At 39.1% G+C, this 23,235-nt stretch overlaps 2 protein-coding genes across 4 annotated transcripts in view; one reads left to right on the forward strand and one right to left on the reverse strand.

The window, feature by feature from the left end:
• Window positions 1-219: 219 nt before the first annotated feature.
• Window positions 220-6,911, reverse strand: LOC137970696 (uncharacterized). 2 transcript variants are annotated; one of them, XM_068817228.1, is made up of 5 exons: window positions 6,792-6,911; window positions 6,326-6,449; window positions 4,860-5,075; window positions 4,129-4,278; window positions 220-3,078 (listed from the first exon to the last, which is right to left on the reverse strand). In XM_068817228.1, the coding sequence occupies exons 1-5, from the start codon at window positions 6,792-6,794 to the stop codon at window positions 2,537-2,539; spliced, it is 1,035 nt and encodes a 344-aa protein (XP_068673329.1). In that variant the 5' UTR covers window positions 6,795-6,911; the 3' UTR covers window positions 220-2,536. The 2 variants fall into 2 exon arrangements, with proteins under 2 accessions (XP_068673329.1, XP_068673330.1); XM_068817229.1 differs by lacking the exon at window positions 4,860-5,075.
• Window positions 6,912-9,975: 3,064 nt separating this feature from the next.
• LOC137971167 (GATOR1 complex protein NPRL3-like) overlaps window positions 9,976-23,235 on the forward strand; it is a 21,171-nt gene continuing 7,911 nt past the window's right edge. The window contains exons 1-12 of one of the 2 annotated variants that reach the window (XM_068817914.1): window positions 9,976-10,156; window positions 10,868-10,922; window positions 11,324-11,359; window positions 11,482-11,620; window positions 14,780-14,848; window positions 15,070-15,152; window positions 16,209-16,279; window positions 16,364-16,439; window positions 18,335-18,443; window positions 18,583-18,617; window positions 19,828-19,941; window positions 21,419-21,461. In XM_068817914.1, coding sequence (XP_068674015.1) covers window positions 10,042-10,156; window positions 10,868-10,922; window positions 11,324-11,359; window positions 11,482-11,620; window positions 14,780-14,848; window positions 15,070-15,152; window positions 16,209-16,279; window positions 16,364-16,439; window positions 18,335-18,443; window positions 18,583-18,617; window positions 19,828-19,941; window positions 21,419-21,461 — 945 coding nt within the window. In that variant the 5' untranslated portion in view covers window positions 9,976-10,041. The remainder of the gene's footprint in view (window positions 10,157-10,867; window positions 10,923-11,323; window positions 11,360-11,481; window positions 11,621-14,779; window positions 14,849-15,069; window positions 15,153-16,208; window positions 16,280-16,363; window positions 16,440-18,334; window positions 18,444-18,582; window positions 18,618-19,827; window positions 19,942-21,418; window positions 21,462-23,235) is intronic. The other variant, XM_068817915.1, reaches the window with a different exon arrangement.

Raw genomic sequence — 23,235 nt, forward strand, 5'->3', positions numbered from 1 at the left:
TTGTACCGTCCTTTTTGTTCTCAAATCAGTTTTTTGAGAAACCCCACTGATCAAAAGTTAGCCTTCGAACAAGCTCTCCATTGGGGTCTCGCACGAGAATTTCGGGCGCGAGCGGCGGATCGCGAGCGGCGAGCGAAGCGAGCCGCGAGAGGATCCTCCACTCGCGCCCGAAAATCTCGCGCGAGACCCCAATGGAGACTGAGCTTGTTCGCAGGCTAATCAAAAGTTAAAGAGGTAGTTTCACGTCATTCCTTCCTTACTTCAATGACAAAAGAGAGGCAGGCGTAGCTCAGTTGCTTAGCGCTCGGCTTTGGGACCAAGAGGTCCCCAGTTCGATCCCAACGTCTGTTTCGTCTTTCCTCTAATTTATGTAGCTACAGCTTTAAAGAGGGTCTCAATGGGATAGTGGTTTTTACGGCTAACGGTTAATTTTTTTCCGTTAAGCCTGATTTTCATTAGCGACGCAAGCATGAGCGCAACCACAAGCACAAGCAGCTTATGCTTGTGAAAACGAAAGTCGACATTAGCATCAAAATCTACCACGGCAACCGCCATATTGTTGAAACGCTCAGACGCAGGGAATCTGGAACGAGTGCTTTAATTGGCCAGACGCAACAAATGTCCTTGTGCTTATGCTGTGTTTTGTTTTCACACGACGCAAGCGAACGCAAGCATAACTGCGCATGCACAAGGAAAAGGAAAAATTTCGATCCTTGTGCTTGCGTCGCTAGTGAAAACCAGGCTTGACGGTTAACTGAAAGTTTAAAAATTAATTACCATTGTTTCACATTATAATGTAATAATTAAGTGAAGCTATGATCTTCGCATTTATGAACGCAATTTTTGCAATTGCGTGGAGAAGCCTGAAAAAAATTCCTCGCGGGACCATTAGAACCCACAAATGACCAGCCCCCAACGTCAGTGGCTTCATAGCTCAGTTGATTAGAGTGTCGCACCGGAATCGCAAGGTCACGGGTTCAAACCCCGTTGAAGTCCTGAATTTTTCAGGCTTCTCTACGCAAGTGCAAAAATTGCGTTCATAACTGCGAAGATCATAGCTTCACTTGATTTCATATCCGCAGTTCATATATGATTCATTTCATATACCATTTCATCATTGATTCATTCCTCGCGGGACCATTAGAACCCACAAATGACCAGCTCCCAACGTCAGTGGCTTCATAGCTCAGTTGGTTAGAGCGTCGCACCGGAATCGCGAGGTCACGGTTTCAAACCCTGTTGAAGTCCTGAATTTTTCAGGCTTCTCTACGCAATTGCAAATATTACGTTCATAACTGCGAAGATCATAGCTTCACTTGATTTCATATCGGCAGTTCATATATGATTCACTACATATACCATTTCATCATTAATGTAATAATTAACTGGAAATATCGTGAATAGTTAATTTCCATTAGTGTGGAGCATGGCAAAATCATGAAAAGCCTGAGTATAGGGAGCATTGTGAGAGCTGTCAGAACGTCAAGGCGGCTGTCAAGTCTGTCAAATTGCGTGGTACGATCCATTTCAAAGACGCATCCGCCATTTCCGGCGTTGTGAAGTGACAGTGGCCATGTTTTCATGACAGCCGTTGTCTCGCTTATCATTCCTGAAAGTGGTTTGTTTGCAGAGTTCGTTAAGCGACATAAAAATAATACGTGTTTTCAAGGGTAAGATTAAATGAGGAGAGAGCTCGTGCCCAGTGCCAATACAATAATAAAAATAATAAAGAGAGCACGCCTGTTGTATTTCCGATTTGAATAACCGCAATCGACTCCTCATTGGCCGGAAGTAATTGCCAACTCGCTTAAGCTACTTGGTTTGGTGGCTTATATTTAATGAGAATTCTATTGAAATTTGGCGACTCGCTTAACTTTCAGCGAGTTGGGAAAGGAACTGTTCTCACGAAATTTTCGTTTGTCACTCGCCTAGCGACCTGAAAAACCGTTCGTAAAAATACGGCTAGTAATTAGCAAAATTAGTTAAACGATACGCAAATGGGGTTCTTTGCAAGACAATTGAAACCTTTAATTTTCGCTGATATATATATTTTTTTCAAGGCTAACGGTTAAATGTTAAGCTTTTTACGCCGAACGGTTACATTTTTGGCCCTTTTACGGCTAACGGTTAAACCCCATTGAGACCCTAATTAAATACACGTAAAACGGAGTACTGACAGAGGGAGGGAGGGGGGTAAAAAACTACCGACGTTAAATAAAAGTGACTTCACTTTGCAAAAAACCTAATTCTTTGAAGATGACCAAAAACCAATGTCAGCTTTTTATTTGCAAGAACCACATTCAGTGCACTCAAAGTATTTTAGTCCTGTAAAGCTAAGGATGTGGAGAATGGAGGTGGTCGGACCAAAAGTTTACCAAATGGCCAATTTCTATCTTCGCCAACAATTTGATATGGATAAATCCCCCTGCTAAAACTCCTTTGATATCATTTATCACCGCTGTTATGAATGTGAACTTAAAGCTCCATGTTGTGCGTTTTATCCAGTTTATTCGTGAAAAATCTTAAACCCTTCAGATTAACGAACATATATTTTCCAAAAGCTACCAGCGGGGGGAGCGGGGTTACTGGGATGCACATAATCGTCACATTCCCATCTTGGTGGGACAATATTCCAGTGAGCTCTGTCTCCTATCATTGCAAGATGATCCCTTAGTTCCTTACGGCCTTGATGCGAGCATTTTCCAACATGAAACTTCCAGTTTTCTCTTCCCCACTTGGCACATTCACCTGCAAGGATCGAATTGTCATCTGGCAGCGGTATAAAGGACCCACATGACTCCGGCTTTTGTGTTGTTTGTCCGGTGAAGAATTGAATCACAGCTTCACCAGTGCTGTTAATTATCGTAGCCACATGAAAAGTACGTTTCCCTGGCTTGTGGCAGTGAAATCGCATTTGCGTGAAGGCCAAGAACTTTCGCAGCTCGTTGAGAGCGTTATTTGTGAGAAACAAAGGGTTGCTTCGAAAATTGTCGATCTTGCGATACGAGTCTTGAGCTGCAATTGTGGGTAGCGGTTTTGAGTCTTCAACTACAACGTTGAAAACAAGAAGCCAGCCTCCTGTAATTCAGAGATTTTTGTATCATCACATATGCCCGGTAACTACTTTTTATACGGATAAGTAAAGACCACTTCTCACTCGTTTGTTGGTAAAAATGGGTTTGCGCTTTGGAAATAAACTGCTCGTTTGTCTCCAGTCCCTCGATGACCAATGAGAAGATCGCTAAACAATGAGCTGAAAATTTTGCGTGACCTTGGAATGCGAGTCAAAGCAACCAGTTTTTCATAATGCCTTAGCTTTTTTATGATTTGTTTTGTGGGCACAAGTTGGGGTTGTCTACAATAGTTTGTCACCACACACGTAAAGCCTGGACCTTGGACTTTTTAAAAGAGAAGTTTTTGTTTTCTGAGAGGGCGGAAAAAATGAACCGCTTGGTGGCGTTTTAATATATTGTTAGCGGAAGATTTCCGTTGGTGCTTGGTGTTATGGGAAAAGGACAGCCAGTGCTTTGAGGATTTTGTATTGTGTTATGGCGCCTAATCGGATAAGTAAAAGTTTGTTACAGAGCATTAAAAGCGAAGTGAACACACCTGACAGGTGTAGCTCAGTAGGTTAGTGCGCGGCTTTCGGAGCAAGAGTTCCCCGGTTTGATCCTCGTTCACTTCAACATCTGTTTCGACCTTCCTCTGAGTCGTGAAGCTATGGCTTTAAATATCCGTGAAAAACGGAGCATTGACAGAGGGAGGGGGGTAAAGGGCGCACCGTCGGCTTCCATTGATACCAGTTTCGTAACTGAAGGAACTACAGACGTTAAATAATTTAAAAGTGACGTTACCTTTACCTTACCACTACACCAAACTCGGTGTGGCCATCACATCACGCATACGCACAACCATCTCACCTGGTCATGGACAGCTGGGATTGGTGTTATGATGTGTTGACCTTGCTTTTAATGTTCTAAAGTTTGTTGTTGCTTTCAGCTGATCTATATCTCGTTTCGGAATCGATTCAGTCGCTGTTATTGTTTTTTATGTTTTTCTCATAACAGAAGGCCAATTTCTCTTTTTTTTCCCTTTTTTTTTTCCAATTCACATCGTTCGCAAACTTACCGCCCGCAGTTGTCATGTCACAGTAGACTTTCATTGAGTTTCCGTTTCCCTCAGGATTGATCCAATACTCCCCGTCACCCAAAGAGTCGCGAGATTTTAAGATATCTTTGCAAGAATGACCAGGATGATTTGAATGCCAGCCTTTAACAGCTGAAGATTTGAGTCAAAAGAAAAAACACTTAATTTATTTTATTGTTCATCGCTTCAAGTTTGGAAAAGTGGCTTATATACCGATCAATAACTATGAGGCCTGTTCGCAGGCGGTAGATGTTTTTGTTGCCACCAAACACGTATCAGACGCCATATTGGAAGCGCATAGGATAGGTCTGGACCGGGTGACAAAACGACGAGGTGGGGGAGAGGGCGAGATCTCAGATCTTCCGACTTCCACCGGTCCAAAAGGGCGACCGGAATTCCGTGAATTACCGCCTGCAAGCAGGCTAATCAATAGAAGACTTTTTACATTTTCTGCCGCTATATTTTAGGGGACATGAATACAGTGAATAAATCGGAAATTAAACACTAAGCCTTTGCAAGTCCGTTCCAATTTGATGCCTTTCATCGGGTAGTTAAAAAACTTTTTTTAAAGGCTCTTGAGACTATTTGTAAGTAGATGAAATCAAATGAATCAGGAAATTATAATTATACGTGCAGTGCGTGCATATGCATTGCTAAGACGCGCAAAGTATGCATAAGTGAGTTTATGTGCATATTTTTTGCCAAACGATCACCTTTTCCGAAATAAGTGAATCCAGGACTTTGCCTGAAGTTATCCGGTCTTGTTTGTCTTGTTTGGTTGCTTAATTCGCAGATAATTTCTTCACGTCTCTCGTTAACGGGCTTGCTGTTGTATGATCGGCAGTGGTGATTTCTCAAGCAATGTAACCCACAATCAAATTCATCTGTGGTTTTAAGTGTTGACATAACGTGTCCAAAAAGGTGGAAATCTGAAAGAAGAGTTGAAGAATCCCTGACTGAGAATTATGTGATGTTGAACCGAGAAGTATACAATTCAAGACATGAAAGAAAAAAAGACATACACAGCTGCTAAACTGACATAAAGACAATCGTTGTATGTTGTCCTTCAGCACGTAGCATTTTATAAAAACTTAAACTTCAAGTGAGGCCCATAGCTACTGTAAAAAATCAGTTATTATATGTATATGATTTGTGAGCAACGTGTACTAGGATGCTTTCTTTTCGAAAAATGTTAGTAATTTTGAAGAAACATCAACAGGCAATCGACGACATCCTCCGTTTGAACGAATACCCGGAAAATAGCATAAACCGAGCAACGCGCCCCCAGAGTAAACGAGAGTTCCAACCAGCCAACACCGTAGAATTAATGGTCGTATTTCAAGATCCCATACATTTCAGAATCGGAGGTGGAATCCTGAATCATGAATCACAGTGGTTATGAGTTGTTAAATTTAGAAGGAATCATAAAGTTTTGTGTTCAAAACTTGGGAATCATGAATTACGAGAGATGGTTAAAAGAATCACGAATCACAAATTGTTAACGAATCATGAATCATTGGGCTAAAAAATGACAGGAATTACCAATATCGAAGGTTAAATGATTTCACTTCCACCCCCGATTCAGAACGATTAAACTACAACTGAAGTTACTAACATTTTTTAGAAAAGAAAACATTCCAGTACGCGTTACTCACAAATCATATACCCTCAGACGCGCCTTCTCTACATGAACAGTATTTCTCACCGATTTCTGACACCGACCTGTGCCTAAGAAGAAACACCGTCTATCAAGTAAAATGTAAAAGCTGTGAATAACAAACAATACATCAGCAGTGCCACACCTTTCATACACGACCGCGTACGGGAACTTCAACACCTCACCAGCCAAAGCTTTTCGGTGAAGAAACACATTTCAACATGCCAAAACATAGATTTCAAAGGCATTGCAATCGAGATCATCCCAGTCATTACACAAGAAAAAGACCCTGCAACTTTACGCTTGATTGAAGCATTCCACAAGCCTTTTCTCGACTCTCGGAAGGAATGCGGTGAATTCTCGGATCCTTGTGGACGAAAGGTCGGAGTTTCAATTTTATTTTTACAATAGCTATCGGCCACACTTGATAAGTTTTGGCATAAAGGCAATTTACTGTGTAACGCTGTTTTTCAGTTGACAAAACCTTCTAGGCAACTCAGTCATGACTTTGTCTTTTCTCACCATTAAATGTTTCAAAAACCTTCTCTTTTCCCAGCAGCCCAGCTGTAATGTCCAGGTTCGTTGCCGAAACGAGAAGCACCAGCACGGCTACTTCATAGAGTGAAACAAGGAGGCTCTTGATAATCTGGAAAAAAAAATTCGAAAATACCATGACCAGCAAAGAGATATAATTCTATTTCTTTAGCGCTCAATATGACCTTTGTTCGATCATGCATAGACCAATCTATATGATATTTTTTACAATCAATATCAAAGTTGAGTTTGTTGGTGAAAGAATTTGGAAGGCGTCTGAGGCATAATTTATTCGGACATTTTTACAATTGAACTAGCATTCGAGTATGTTTACTTAATCTGTTATATTGCGACAGTAGTGTTCGCTCTGTGGCTGACGATTTGGTTCGAGTTTAGTAAAATGCCAGGATCTGACGCTAAATAGACTGAAACTCGGGTATATCGTAAATCTTACCATTCTTAAAGTCTTATGCAAAAGAAAATCTTTTGTCGCACTTTTTAAAACTATGTTTTAACCTCGACTGAATTTTGATCCTCAAAGAATTAAATAAATCAAGGTAAGGTAATAAAAATGCTATAACCACCTCGCCGGATACAAAGACTTTAAAAACAAGTCGTACAAATCATAATAAACTTCATATATTTTGGAGGACCTAGGGTATTTGGTAAACATTGACAAAAAGAAGAGCTTGTGATTAGTGTATATCTTTTAGGATTTCAAATTATCTTTCTATTTATATCAAGAGGTGAAATACAACCTAATTTTTTCATGTAAAGTCAAATCAAACTCACAGTAGGTACTGACGGAACAACTGCATATAAATCAAACTTTCTCACGTACTTGATAACATGACATTTTTAAAATTTATTGATCATTGGTTGTCTAATTCTTAATAATCTCAAGGAGATGATGTTTTTCCATTCCAGTCTTCAAATTGGCCTAAACGTAAACAAAATGCAATGGTTGAAAGATATCGTTGAAATATTCATGTTTCTCATTCAATCCTTTTGAGCAACAAACCCTCCCATATGTTTCTCTTGTCGTATTTCCCAAAACTATCCATTCTTTTTTTTAGCTTGTTGAGCTAAGTCTGGTCATTCTCTCTGCTGGAGGAAATTATGAGAGTTGAACAAAAGACTTAATTCGTTAGTCATTTTCTCGCTAGCTGCTTACGAAAGGAAAAGTGTGGACATGTAATTAAAAGTTGTTGTGACAAGAATAAATTCTGGGAGACTGGACTGGAAAAACAGCCTCAACATGACAAAAAATAGTTTTAAAAAATGTTGAGCTAAGAATTAGAATATTATTGAATGAAAGAAATATATATTTGAAGTGCGGTTTATAGACGAAAGGTATAAGTGATCCTTCGGACTTAACTGGACAATTTAAGCAATTATTAGTCAGACTGTTGAGTGACAATTCAGAATTTAAATGCTTAGTTACCTGGCCTTCATGAAAGTGAGGCTCGCTGCTGGTGTTGGCGTTGTTATGATACAGACCTCCCTACTTTTCTTATGTTAGTGATGTTGTACAATCTCGAGATGATTAGTCGGAATTTAGATGAGAAAAGCAGCCTTGAAAACAAGGTTAACTATGGCCTCTTTTTCATTCATACGCCAGGTAACCAAGCACTCAAGTGTAAGGTCGTGTTCCATTGGGATCAACCGTTTCAACAGCAACCGGTTTAGGTTGAAGCGGTTGAGGTTTCCAATTATATAATAACCCAAGTTATTCTCACATTTTGATTGGTTCTTGCCTATGATCTATTAGAGGACAGTGACGCACGATTGACGCCACCATCAGCTTTTATGCGAATAAAGTCTAATTAAATTGCGTACTGACTTACTCGTCACTCACAAGTTACACCTGTTAAAAATGATACAAATGATCAAATAGATAGTACTTAAAACTGTTTAAGGAAAGTGTATGCATAATGTTCGATGGAATACTATTCCAGTCTGTTATGTAGCGATTAAAATGAAAATTTGAAATAATTTGTACATTACTTCTTCGGTCTTTTCTTAAAATTATGGTAAGTTCCTACGAGTTTTTGCTGATACATTACAATGGATAAACTCATGAGGGTCTAGGACCGGACCATCAGGTCGGAGACCAGTGGAACTAACCAAGGAAAAATGGAACGAAATTTTTCATCAAAAGTCAATTTCCAACCGGACCGAAGCGTTCCATTTACGTTTCCACCGAAATTTCGGTTTCATCACAATGAAATGCCGCTGGAAACGAGAATTTTTGTAAATGGAAAAGCACGTTTTGGTCGGACCGTACTGACCGGTCAAAGAGGACCACCTCCAGAGGTGGTCCCAAATATTCCGGTCGGACCGAACCGAAACGGACCTTTCCACTTCACTTCAGCCCGAAATTTCCGGAAATTTTGGCTTAACGGAAAGCACCCTTAATGTGCTTCACTACATACGGTTTCCTGGGTTTCCAAACCAGAATCACTTCTATCTTTCGTAAAATATTTTGTATGAGCGAAAACTAGAGAAATTGTTCTTAAGCGCAGTTTACCTCAAGCAATGAAATGTATACGACCCAAAACGTTCAATAAAAATTCCGTCTTGGATTATTTTCTTGATACTTGCGTTAATTAAAGGCAGCAGGCACTCTAGTTCAAAAAGTGAAAGTGGCTAGCATCCAGCTAGAGGCGGCTGTTTCAAAATCATCTTCGTGCTTTAATGATGGACCCATAGGACGTCAGGTATTCCATTTCTGAAGACGCTTTTTATGTAACCCTCAAATCTCAGCATCTGGTTGAACTTTAGTTAGGAGGAGCAGGGCTTGCGTAGCAATGAGAGCACTCGCTTCCGACCATTGTGCCCTGGTTCAAGTTCTGACTCGGCGTCATATCAAGGTTGAGTTTGTTGCTGAAAGAATTTGAAGGCCTCTGAAGCACAATCTATCTACTTGCAGCTTAATAGAAGACGGTACAAAGCAACTGAAATCTTTAATGTTTAAAATTGTAAATCACCTTGAACCCGAATACCTGTCTGATAAATTCGCCAGCTTTAATACCATTCACAGACATGGTCTTCGAGGTGCGCAGCATAACCTGTTTATTCAGCGACCGAACACTGAGGCCCTCAAGAAAAGTTTTCGTTATAGGGGCGCAGTAACATGGAACAGTCTGTCAGCGGAGACTAAGAAAGCCACTACTTTAAATAGTTTTTATTCTGCTATGGTATATTAGAATTTTCTTAACTTAGTTTAGCACTTATTATAGGAATTTTTAATAATGTTTGTAATTTTTTTGTACTAGGTTTATTGCGCACGGCTCTTTAGAAGACCACTCTTTAGTGTTAAGGATCCCGTGGATAAATAAAAGTTGTTGTTGTTTGTTGGTAAAGCAAGCTGCCTATTGAAATTGCCTTGTGGGACCCAGGGGCGGATCTAGGATTTTTCTTAGGAGGGGTGCACCACTAAGAATAGTTATGATGGGCTCCGTATTTTTTTCTCCTCCGGAATAACAGTTGTATTAGAAAGCCGCTGGTCATCTCAGGAGGGGGGTGCACACCCTCTGCACCCTCCCCCTAGATCACCCCTGGGACCTATAAATTCCCTGGAAATGTTGACCCTAATTATTATTGCACTTCAGCCTTGAGGTGACCCGAGAATTGACGAGAGATTGGGTACGAGGAAACATTCAAGATGGCGACTTTCATGTTGAAGTAGAAGAGAATGGATAATGGATCTTTGCGATCCTGTAAGCATTATTCTGGTGACAGCTGGAAGCAGGGGCCAAAGCCTTTTATTCAGGTATCCCTTTGAAGCGCCTTGCCACCCAGAACGAAGAGAAAAAGGTAATTTTCCATAGCTTTTGTGGAGCTTCCTGCAGGATGACAGGTGCGCAGGGAAAAACAAAATTTTCGTTAGTATCACAGCTTAGGGCCCTGTATGTATTGGCAGCAGAAGCTTTGAAATTCAGGGTATGGTTGGATACTTCACTACAGAACAATAAAGCCAGCAGCTGAAACAGTGGATCAGCGATTTAAAAAGATGGAATGAATGTTGATATGCTCTTACTCAGATCTGGCTAATTTACTAACTGTGGGCCACCATGGTCTTGTTTGTACATGATGTGTTTGTTATTACAAAGTGAAAGTGAAGATGGAAAAAGAATGGCGGCAGCAGTGCAAGAATTGGATAGGGAAAGCTGCCTCAATGATGTACAGAATTGCTTTAAACTGTTCAGAATGCAGTGATGGAAAAGAAGAGAAAAGGAAATTTACCTTAGTTGGAGAGAGGAATATTTTTTGTGTTTTGTTTTTGTTGTTGTTGTTGTTGTTGTTGTTTAATTCAACAAGGGGAGGTTGATGATAACTCTCTTCCTCCTCACACCATTCCCCACTCCCTCCTCCCCAGGTAGAATAGCGAAGTATCATCATGGTGTCTGATCCTGAAGAAATAAACAATATTATTTTTTTGTCTTCCTTTTTTGAGAGAAATTGGACCATTTCTTGCATTTTGCATATTTGTGTTGTCTTTCATCGCATTTAACATTTTACGTTTAGAAATTCCCAAGAATCGCTTTGCATTGACAAAAGTGGAAGACAACACTGATATAAGGTGAGATTTGGCTTAGTCATGCTATACAAATTATGTGCAGACTGATAGGTCTACCAGTTTCAGCTCTTGGACTCCTTTCTCCTTCTGTTTGCTGTTATGTGGTCTCAGCGATCAGTAGTCCTAAATCAGAAGATTATGCCAAGACAACCACATTGCCTTTTAGTCTATTACAACACTCTGCAAACCACATGGAGCACTTTATTTGATCGAAGACTGAACCACTTGCACCTTGTACATATATCCAGAATGCTTAGTACTTGAGGGTAGTAATGAAGGCCTCTCACTAGCTTGCTTAATTGCATTTAGCTTGTGTTCAAGTTCCATGTACAGCGTTTATTCTGTGATAAAGAGTATCATAATTAAACTCTCTCTCCTCTGTTTAATTTATTCCATTATTTTAGGAATTTCTCTGGAATTAGAGATGGTCATCTTGTTGGGTGAGACTGGGCAATATACATGTATTTTTATATTTTTTTGTAAATTTTATTATACACTTTTTTAATCGTATGCAATAATGTATGGGTTTTAGACATTACTCATTGTATCTTTTTTCACATAGCTTTTCAGACAGTACTCTTGCAAACATTCTGTCACCACATTCAGAGGCATGTGGAACCAAGTTTGAGTTGAAAGTGGATGAAGTGTTGTTTGTGGGTCATCCGACGCTTGCATACAAAAAACAAGATCCGGAATTTAAGGTCTGTGTTTACTGAGTTTGATAAAATTCTGATGCCAGTCCGGTCAGAGTATTACTTACCAAATGCAGTTTTATAAAAAAAGGTGGGAATAGAGAGAAAAGATTGAGAGTAGAATGAGCAAAATGATCAAACAAAATTAATGGGATTATGCAACCCCAAGGAGTTTCCAACAAGATGGAAGGTCTCCGTGAATTAAAGCCTCCTAGAGGGCTGACTGCCAACTAAAATGATTTGTTATTATTATTTTAACTTTGCATCAAGCAGGTCAATCGCGTCCTATAAATTTCGACAGTTTCTATTTTTGCACTTAGTTTTTATTACTAAGGTACTGTACAGGTGTATTGGGTTGCAATGTGCAATTTAAGGACTGCATAAGGTATCATCATCATTATAACATATTTTATTATTTTTTTATTTCGATAAATGTTATCATCTAATAATCTTCAAAACTCATTAATAATTCATGAGGCTAACAGCCTATCAAAACTTCTATAGAATGCCACATGTATAATCCTTTTTATTAAATTCTCAACCTCGGATAATGCATTTCGTGTGCTCTGATTGGTTCACTCAATCTCGGTTATCAGCTCATATACTTTGGTTTGACCTTATATGGTAAATGATTGCGTTAAGCGTTGCTAAACTAAAAATGTTTTCGCCGGAATGCAAAATTACTCTTTGAATAAAGCCAAAAAGGAGAAAAAAAACTTTTTTTGTGGAAAGTTTGGATCAATTCCGACGTTTAGAAGTACGCGAAAAGGCAAGAAATGTTTTCGTGATGAGCCTGCGTCTGTCTGACAACAAGGTATTACACAACATCACATCACTTCTCATCAAGTTTTTTTCGATTTCGCTCGGATTTGCTCGCTTTTTCCGCTCGTATTTCGTACTTCCAAATTTTTGGAGTTGAAGGAATTTAATAAAACAATTATTCCATTCGCACTTGTTGGATATGAGACTGGTTATAGCCAACTCGGCGCTACGCGCCTCGTTGGCTATTTACCATCTCATATCCAACGCGCGCTTATGGAATAATTTTTAAATACCTGGTAATCTATGATCATTCTGAAATTAGCCCAGTGGTGGCTTTGATTTCAGTCTCAGGGGAGTACGGGGCTGAAAGTGCAGGCAATGCAATTATCGCTTATTCTCAAATAAAGCAATCTTTATTATAAAGATCACTGGTGATCTCTATGAAATTTCTTTTGAAGTTTCAGCCATTACAAACTTCTGGGCTGATACTTTTACCCATGCTCCTTCTAAGCTTCTTCAACAAATTTTGCCAATCAAAAAAATCAATGACTCTGCCATTATGTCAACAATGTTCATTTCTAGACTTTGGATTTTGTCCCACTCCACGTCAAACCCTTCTTCTTCGGTTCTCTGCTTGTTTGTTCAGGCATGTATTTGCCACTGTGCGAAAATATTAAAAGACCATTTTGTGACATATTTGTTGATTTTTGAGTGGATTTTTCCAACAATGCTTTTTCTTCATTGGCAGTTTTCAGTTCTCTGAACTTTCTCTTACATAGCATTTTTAACCAACCTCCTTCAACCATGGACAACAAAGAATAAGGACTGAAGGGAAAAAACATGCTTTTAAAATTATCATACTGCTTGTAAGGTCGACTTGTTGTATGCTGATATCTTCCCCTCACAATTTGAACCCTTGTTTGAACTCCCAATGGACACACTTTTTGTGGAATATTTTTGAAGTTGTTCAAAATACTCATAGCATGTGTTTTCTCGGGTTTAAAAACATTCGGCTACACCTCATCTTTTTAAACCCGATAAAACACTGCTGCTCATTTTTTAAACATTATTTAATAAATATGATGATGATGATCATCAATGGGCATTGTTAGTGGACATTGCAGAACCAGGAAACCGCCTTGCTGCAGACTCACAGTCTAGGCAAGGACTAAGTGAGATGGCACCAGTTTGCAGCCTTTAACAACTTTTATGTGCCGATCAATTCAAAACTTCAACATCATCCCCCTCCCCACCGGCCCCCAGGGGCATTTGAACTTTTGAAGATTGGATCGTTCAAATTCCCACCCCCTCGGACCAAAATGGTGTTCAAATGCCCTACCCTATCGTCGGATTTGTCTGTCATACCCTACTGAAGAACAATCGTCATCGGTTCCTGCCATCTTAAATAAAGACCTTTTGAACACTTTTTTTGTAAGCCAATCGCTCACAAATGCTATATCTCTTCCTTTAAACTCTTCCATCTCGTCAAGACATGTGTTTTATAGCTGTTAGAGAATTTAACTTTGGCACCTGAAAAAAAAACCTGACACTTCCAGTTCAATTTGCCCCACCTCACGCAGGCAAAGGTCAAATTCCCCACTCCCCGAGCACAGTAAGATAGTCAAATGCCTGGGGTTTGCCCGAGGGGGGGATGCTGAAGTTTCAATTTGATCGGCACATTAGTCAGGCAATGCACACGTAATTACCATTATCAAGAGTCCCCCACCCCCCTTCTAACCCTTCCCCACCAGAGATTGAGACTTGCTTGCTATAGTGATGTGATTTTTTTGAATATTTTTGTGTCACCAACAAGCAATGGTGGCTACACTTGGCGACAAGTTTTTGCACAATTTGCGCGACCTTGGAAGACTGGGTATGAATTTTATTAGTTGATAAACAAAAATTTGTTGGACGATGATATTGCAATTTTGTCCGCAATATATGACCTTTTGATGGATGAAGAAAAACAGAGAGAAAGAAAAACGTAAGCACTCTGTGAAAACCCAAACACTAATGACGTTCTTGCATCTGATTGGCTCAATAACCTCTGGACGCATCATAAATTGTCACGAATGCAGTGACAAAGTGCTCAACTTTGTTGCGAAAAATTCAAATCATTCACTTTCTTGTGATATTTTGTTTCCTGCAATTTTTTCAGCTGTTGCATCACCTGTGCGAGGTGGCTACACGGGTGATTTTCACCGCACACTGTTGACGTGACAATTTAAAAAAATGGCATCACCATCGCAAGCAAAAACTCGCTCATGTAGCCGCAGCTTATCGTCAAAATGACGATTTTACTCGTCAGTTGGGGGCCCTTTAGGCATGAATGGGTTAACTACATGTAAATCTAGGTCCACTCAAAAATGTCTCCTCTAATTTATCACTTGTGTTGAACTTGTTTAGAGAAATGAAACATCCTCGAGAAAAGATGTTGTTATGATGAAACTTTTCAATGTTGTTTTTGTCCTACAGGTATGTGATGTTGATGCATTGTATATTAAAGCTTTATTTGATATGTAGTGTTCAATCTGAAATTCACCTTTGAATTTTGACCTAAACATTGCGGAATCTTGAGCTGCTGAGCAGCCATTATACATTTGCTTTTCTCAGGCAAACAGGCATCAATAATTAATACATTTTCCCCAGGCTGTCTGGCTAGTTTATAACTGTAACTTTGAATCCAACCCTTACAGGCAACTGTAGAACCATCTGTGGTTGACTGTTATCATGACCTGTCCAAGCGAATAGCTATTGCACTGAAACATGAGGAAATAAGGTACTTAACTATGGTTAAAGTACTTTGTGTTTACTATCTGTCTTCTTGATCAGGCCCCAGTTGTTCAAACGATGGATAGCGCTATCCGCCGGATGAATCACTATCCAGTGGATAACTCGATTGGTTTTGCTAGTGTTTATCTGCTGGATAGTGATTTATCCAGTGGATAGCGCTATCCATAGTTTGAACAACCGGGGCCTGGTGGTTAAGTAATGTTTAAAAAACGAGCAGCAGTGTTTTACCGTGTTTAAAACATCAAGCTTGACCAAACATGGAAAAAGTCCTCTGATGCTTAAAATTAATAATGAACATGGTCTTTCTGATATCCAGAGTGAGCAAGGCTCTGTCAAGTGGAATGGACTAATCTGGATGTTACAAAACTCTCAACCAATCATGTTTAAAGCACTGTCTTATTTCATATAGTTTGGTACCATAACATTAAACACTTAATGACTGGTCCCTCGGGAAACAGTTAATTTTGTTTCCCTCGAATCTCAATGTTTCCCCGAGGTGCAGCAGAGGGAAACATTGAGATTCGAGGGAAACAAAATTAACTGTTTCCTGAGGGACCAGTCATTAAGGGATTTGTTATATAGCACTGGCAACAGCAATAGGGGTCGTCGGTCAACATTCGCCAGTAACAGTGCACTGTTACCCTCTGATGTCATAGATTTTGCATTGTTTCCCACTCAGAAACTCTTGGCAGGAAACAGTTTTATTGTTAGATGTCATGTGACCTCGAAGTAACCAATGAAAGCATGTACTGTTGAGGAAAGAACAGTTCAGCTATATAAAAATGTTATTTACAGTAAGTGAAACAGTGTTGTGGAGGTAGTCCTTCAAAAAAGAGATTTCTCTCCAAGTTTTTTAATGTGCTTTTAGCCACCTTACAGTCATGTTACTCTGTCTAATGCCAAACAATTTTAACGTGGACAATGAGGAACCCTTCAAGGACAAAAGGGTTGAATGCTCATAGTGTTGGTCCGGCCCAAGTTGAACCCACAACTTAAACACTGTTTATCAAAAATAACTTACAGTTCTCTTCATGTTTACCAGGTGTAGATATTTGAGTTCAGAAAGGGAAACTATGCTTTCTGTTCAAGATGAAATGGCTGCAATGCCAGAAGGTACAGAATATTACTTAGTATACTTGTGGGATTGCACGTTGGCTTAAGAACGACATTGTTACTTTGATTTTTTCTTCACAACAGATTGTGCAGAGTCACCTTTCCAAAACATGCTCCCAAGGAGTAAGCTGGCCAGTGACTTGAAATCTGTATTTGAGAGGTTAATTACTTTCTTTATGTAAATGCTTTTTTTTTCGAGGCAAATTATACTCTTAGCTTTCCTGCTAGCTGAATCTTCACTCGTTTCTTTACTACCTTGGCTTAGCTACTATGGGAATGGTTTTACCAAACTAATAATATAAATAAAAATAACATGATTGGCTAAGAGAAATGCAGCTGTTTGGTAACAATAATTTTGATGCAAAAAGAGGAAACAATTAAACCAATTATTCTGATTGGTCAATGATTGAAGAAACTTACAGATAGTCAATCAAATGTGAGCCTTGGATTGGATGGTGCAAAATTTGGATATGTGATGCAAGTGCGTTGCCTTGGCATAATTACCGGTATGATAAGTTATTTTGAAATAACTAATCACATGATATGACTCTTTATTATATAAACACCAATGAAATACCATGTGAGGTTTCACACAAAAACATATCTTCACACGTGAAGATAACATGCTATCTTCACACATGAAAAGATCACTGTTGCTTTGGTTACATTTAAATATCGTGCCTTTCGATGCCTTTTCGTGAAATGGTTTAGTATTTCATTGGTGTTTAATATATAATAAAATAATAGAATATTACATGGCCACGTGGAGATACAAAATTTCTGTTCTCGTGTTGAAAAATATTTCACTTGTTCGCTACGCTCACTCATGAAACATTTTTCAAGACTCTAAGAGAAATTTCTTATCTCTGCGTGGCCATGTAATATCCTCTATTTCTTGTGCAATTTGGAATAGATAAGCAATCGAAAAATTTTTCAAAGACTACAAATTGCACTAACCCTATGGGCTTGTGTAATTTTGTTCTTATTTATTTCAAAGCACACTCAAAATCTTGTAATTACCTCTACAAATTGATAACAGTCAAATTGCCACCTTGAGAGGATTAAATGATTAGTATTTTATCTTTACCCAATTACCTCTGAGAGTGAGACTTGACAGATGTTAGTCTGTCTAATGCCAGACAATTTTACTCGTCAACTGGGAGCGTCCTAGGGTGTTTGGGGTATCAGTGGGTTGAACAGTAATCCAGCGTCCTTAGTGGGAAAAGATCAAATAATTGAGAAATAGGGCATAAAGTTTGACAGATAAAGATCAGAGAAATACGAATGGGTACTGGGGATGGCAAGTCTCTATCTCCTCTCGCTTGGTTCTGCAATTTTTCCTTCTCAGACTTCCCCTGTTATTTGCACTATAATTGTGAGATTGTCTTTTCAAGACAAGCTCTTTCTTGCAAGATTTCTAGGACCCAGAGCAGCGTTTTTTGAATAATAATTTAATGGAGGCTGTAGCCTGACAGCTGAAAGCTCGAAAGTTTTAACCGTATATAGCCAGTGAACGTTTTTATAATTATTTTAAAATATGTTTTACCCTGGCTACGGTTCCTCTATTTTTAAATAATTTTATTGGTAATCAATTTGACATAAGCCTCACCTGGCTCTGAAGATGCCATGAAATAGTGGATGGTTTGAATTATTTCACTCATTTTTATCAGCCAATAAGATGATAATGACATTATTCTACTGAACCGTTTTTAAAACATTGGCAAGAGTATTATGAGTGCAGTTTTCAGGAATAAAATTGGTTTGGATGTTGCGGATGTTGGGAATTGAAATTTTCTTATTGTGTTGTTGTGTTCGTCAGTTGTCTGCATTAAATTTGGATCATTTCACATTGTTGCCAGGACAAGAAGACCAAAGCAGTGGTTTCATGTCATACTTATTCTTACAGTTTAATTTCTTGTTGCTTAAGGTGCCCATTGTCTGTCTCAGAACCACACTCACCAGGATGAACTTACTTTCTCAAGTTTTGATCAGAATCTTGTACCAAGGACATAATTATATTAATAATGCATTAAATTAATGTCTTTTGTTTTTCAGCCTGCGTGATAGTGGATCTGTGGGACTTAAGATTAATGGATGGGTAAATGTTAGCTTCTGTCTGCCACACAAAGTGCACAAATTGAAGATTGGGAAAATTCTGATAAAAGTAAGGGCAAATTTGTTAATTTATTATATACAGCAATTTATTGAGATTGTCTTGACCTTATCGTTTTGTTTTACTGTTAATTAAAATTGCATAATTAAGCAATGGGGATGATTGTAAGAGAATTTTTATTTTTTTGCAGCCTGAGGCTATACACACTTCACTTGCAGCGATAAGGTTAGATTTATCACTCTCATTCGTCATTGGTACTGGTAAATAAAAAATCATATAGAGGCCATAGCAATAAAGTTGAAGTAGACATTTCCTGGTAAATTATTATTGATCTTATTGCTAGGTTTCATTTCTTTTCTATGTAAAGAAGAATAAGGGCTGGTGCAGTGGTGAGAGCACTCGCCTTACACCAATGTGGCACGGGATTGATTCCTGGATTCGGCGCTATATGTGGGTTGAGTTTGTTGGTTTTCTACTGACTTCTCTGAGAGGTTTTTCCCTGGGTGCTCTAGTTTTCCCCTCTTCTAAAAAACCAACATTTGATTTGATTGTTGTGATTTCAGTTAATTTGTAGTCTCCCCAATCAGTAGAGCACTCAGCACTCATGCTCGGCTAAATAATTAATTTTGAGACTTAAATTGTAAAGTTATCATCATCATCATCATAAAGTTTCAACATCATGTTCTGGCTGTTTGTCATTGCTGTCTTTTCTTCTGTTAGGCTAGTTATAACAAATGACCAAAGGCTAACAGAATTATCTCTTCTTCACATTTCCAACACTTTCCTCAATATCCTTGCAGTTCGCAACAAGGCAGTTTTTTTGCATTACTCCAACATTGAATGGTATCCCTAGCTTTCCAATCCACCTATCAAATCCTTTGGTGACAGTTCCAAGGGCTCCTATCACTACAGGTACATGTACGACTTCTACCATTTTGAGTTTCCACAGTCTTCCGATCTCTCTCTTCAAGTCCTGGTATTTTTCCACTTTTTCCCTTTCTTTTTCCCTTACTCTTACGTCAGCTGGTACAGCAATATCGATGATTATCCCCTTTCTCTCTTTCTTGTCAATTACAATATTATGTCTGGTCTTCATGCCTCTATCACATTGTCACACTGAACATTGATATCCCACAAAACTTTGACTTCTTCATTTTCTACTACAAAGAAGTTATTATTATTATTATTATTATTATTATTATTATTATATCATCATCATCGTCGTCATCCTTGTCGTTATCCAATCTCGTTCACAGGCTTTCTCTCTTTTCCTACCTTGTCGTCGAGGACATAAGGAAGGAAAAGAGAGAGACTCTGGGAACAAGGTTGATCATCATCATCATTGCCTGCCTTATTATCTTTTCTGTTTTCAGACATTAAATTTTACAAAGTGTTTTTTGTGTGTTTTTATGTGTTTGTGCTGTTCACTATGCAGACCATATCACACCCTGTTGTTTCTAGATGATGAAGCATCTCTAGTGGCTTCCCTCCCAGGTGATTGTTCTCCAGCAGTTGTTAGACTCCTGAGAATGGCCAGTCCACTGAAGAGGTATGTTCACGTTTCAAACATTTTTGTTATACCTCCAAATACGTTTTCTGATTCGAGGAGGAGGAGCTTGAAATTTCGACATGTACGTGCCAAGTTAGTTTTGCGTCATGTTTGTGTGCCAGCCCATGTCAAAAAAAATGTTTTTCTACCTAAACGTTTTCAAACAAGAAATGAAAAGTAAAACCAATTTTAAAAGGTGTAGTACTGATTTTTCACCAAAAGTTTTTAATTTGTGATACTTAAGTTTTTTATTTACAGTTGGAATTTGTAACATTTTGCAAAAAGTTTTAAGGTGGCAACTGTGTATGAGTTGTTCAGGTTTGGGTTTTTTTGAGTTGGGAGGTATATCTGAACACCCACTGACTACCCCTACGGTAAACAATGAGTTTTGTTTCCCTGAGATCCTTAGTTTTCGCCAAGGGGAACATTGAGGGTCTCGGGAAAACACAAAAAACGTTCTCTTTCCTTAGGGCCAGTCATTAGTGCTTAATATGAACCTTTTCCAGCTTTCGGCTCACAACACAACATTGAAACCTTTGGGAAACACTAATTTGTTTTCGCTACATCCTTCTACCAGCTATGGACCTCACTCTTGTCACCAGAGCCTCGCATCGACCTAAGGCTAACTCTGTGTAGGAGAACATGCGCGGTAGTGTTCATATAGCCAAACTTTGGCTATTTGAATCTTACACCGACTGCTCACTCCTCGGTTTTGATTGTTGTTCACGAAAACCAATGAGAAGACACTTTGTTTCAGGGTTATACAATACATACTTAATTGACCACTCCCCATGGGGGCTTTTCAGGGCCAATGAAACACAATCAACGAAACGATAAAACACAACAACAACAACTGTTAAGAATCCCAACTGGCCGGAGGCAAACTAGTTGATTATTTACAAGTGTGCCGAGAAGTTGAACCAGGGACTACCAGGAACAAATTCAACGAGTGGTCAGAACGAGTCTTGAACCCGGGATCTCCAGATCTCAAGGCAAGCGTCCTAACCACTGGGCCACACTGCCTCCTCCTGACTACCCCTACGGGGTAGAACTCCTCTGTCCCTCAGTCAAGAAAAGAGTTCTGGGGTCGAGATTGCTATGGACCTCTTTCATAGTGGCGGCCAAATTAAATATTCTTTTGTTTTAATGCTAATAAGCCTTTCTAGCCTCGCTTACTCGCTAGTTGAGTATTTGTGTTAATTAGACCTACTACCCTCATTTTGAAACAAAATTAATATTCTTTTGAAATTTGCTCGTCGTCATCATCATCATCGTGTCATCGTCGATATCGACGGACTGCTAATGATGATGATGATGACGACGAGCAAATTTCAAAAGAATATTAATTTTGTTTCAAAAATGAGGGTAGTAGGTCTAATTAACACAAATACTCAACTATGTAAATCTGGTTGCCATTTATGAAAGTGGTCTTTGGTTCAATAATTGTATTTTGTATTTGTATTTTCATTCTCAACAGTTTTCAAACGTTATCTCAGGACACTGACATCCCCCTCTCCCAGGTATTGTGATGAACAGTGGTGAGATCTTACAGCAACAAAGTGTAATCTGCATATTTAACAATTATTCCTCAAGCCCGAATGGGCACTGAGTCAATAGCCCACGAGGCCGAAGGCCGAATGGGCTATTGACTCTGAGGCCATGAGGGCGAGAGGAATAATTGTTTTAGTAAAATCCAACTAGTTGGTCAAAAAAATATCGAGACAAAACATCTTTCGCTAGTTAAAGCTAGACTTTAATCCTTTTCTGCCGCCAAAACATTACAAATATGGCCGGCGCTTTCGCTACTAGTGGGCTATAACAAATAGCCTATTAGTAGCTCAACCAATCAGAACGCAGCATTGATAATAGACCACTAGTTGGATTTTACTAAATATATATATATATATATATATATATATTGGGCATTTTGGCGCTTAAAGGGACAGTGTCACGCTATTTTACTCAAACTTCAAAACACAAAAAGACGTCTTTGCTTCAAAGAAGACCAAAAAATAATGCAGCTGTAGTTTTGTGACTAATAACCATGGAAGTGCACTAAAGCTATTTTTGTTGTTTGCGGCCTTAGGATGGAGAGGATGGAAATGGATTGAATCTTGAAAAAACTGACCACTTTTTTCAAGTTTGGGGACGATGTCTTCAGAAAGTTGCCAAAAATTAAATACGAATAGCTCTTTCTGCCATTAATACATGTCATGTCCCCTTAGTGGGTTGTCAGGAAAGTTGTACTTGTGAGCTTAAGTATTAATTTAGATTTTTACCCAGTCAGTTTTGACCTAAAAACAGCAAATTTGGCGCGACAGTGCCCCTTTAAGCAAGAAGGACGACAACGGCTACCAGAACGTTATCCTAAAATGATACTTCCTGTAATTGAAATAATTTACCGATTACTCCATGCCGTTTGGCATTAAAAGAAATTAACTTGTTTCGGGAATAAAGCTGTCAAAGGCGTGGATATTTGAAGTGAAAAGTAAACATTTATCGTCAGATGGTCGTGTCCTCCTCGCATCCTTAAATTTAGTCATTTTTAATCAAGCTCGTTCCCAGGGTCTCTCTTCTCTGCCTCCTTCGTCGTTGAGGAAACAAAGGAGGCAGAGAAGAGAGACCCTGGGAACGAGGTTGATTTTTAATACGTCATTTGACGGACTAAAACGGCTAAAAATGACCACAAATTTCAATGACTAATTAATACTTAATGAGGGAAACAGCCTATCAAGTCAACGATAAAACGTCAGGTGTACGAGCTTTAAGAACTGATAATACACTCCCCAATGGAATTCTTCAAAAAAAAAAAGCATACTTATAAGGCATAGCTTGTTTTTGTTGTATGCTAATGTTCTCCTCTCACAATTTAAACCTTTGTTCGGACTCCAGAGGGAAACGCTTTTTGTTGAATGATCTTGAATCCGTTCAATAAACTCGCAGGTCTTGTTTTATCAGGTCTAAAAACCAGGTCGCCAAGAGCAACCTCGTTCCCAGGGCTTTTCACCCAAAGATAGGGAAAGCCCTGGGAAAGAGGTTGCGCTAAGAGAGCGGCAAAAAGCTGCCTATCCTAAGGTTTTGCTGTGAATGGTTAAACAAAGTGACGTGGGGTTTCTTGGTTGCCCACCTAAAGGTGAGGACAAAGAAATTTAATACTTTGACGAGTTCAAGGCTGAGTTGCTGGATGCATGGTTCGCGCTAACTGCCATTGGATGCCATGACTACCCAGTAAGTCTTAAGAAGACTTGACCAATGTTTAGCGGTAACCATGCTTCGAGCAACCCAGCCTAGGTT

This window comes from Montipora foliosa, chromosome 9 (genome assembly GCF_036669935.1).
Source record: "Montipora foliosa isolate CH-2021 chromosome 9, ASM3666993v2, whole genome shotgun sequence".
In the NCBI taxonomy this organism is placed as follows: domain Eukaryota; kingdom Metazoa; phylum Cnidaria; class Anthozoa; order Scleractinia; family Acroporidae; genus Montipora; species Montipora foliosa.

Coding starts and splice junctions, on each gene's coding strand:
- LOC137970696 (XM_068817228.1), bottom strand. Junction 5,076..6,325: donor GGTTTTTGAAACATTTAATG/GTGAGAAAAGAC, acceptor CTCTTCTTTCAG/ATTTCCACCTTTTTGGACAC. Junction 3,079..4,128: donor TGACATGACAACTGCGGGCG/GTAAGTTTGCGA, acceptor TCTGAATTACAG/GAGGCTGGCTTCTTGTTTTC.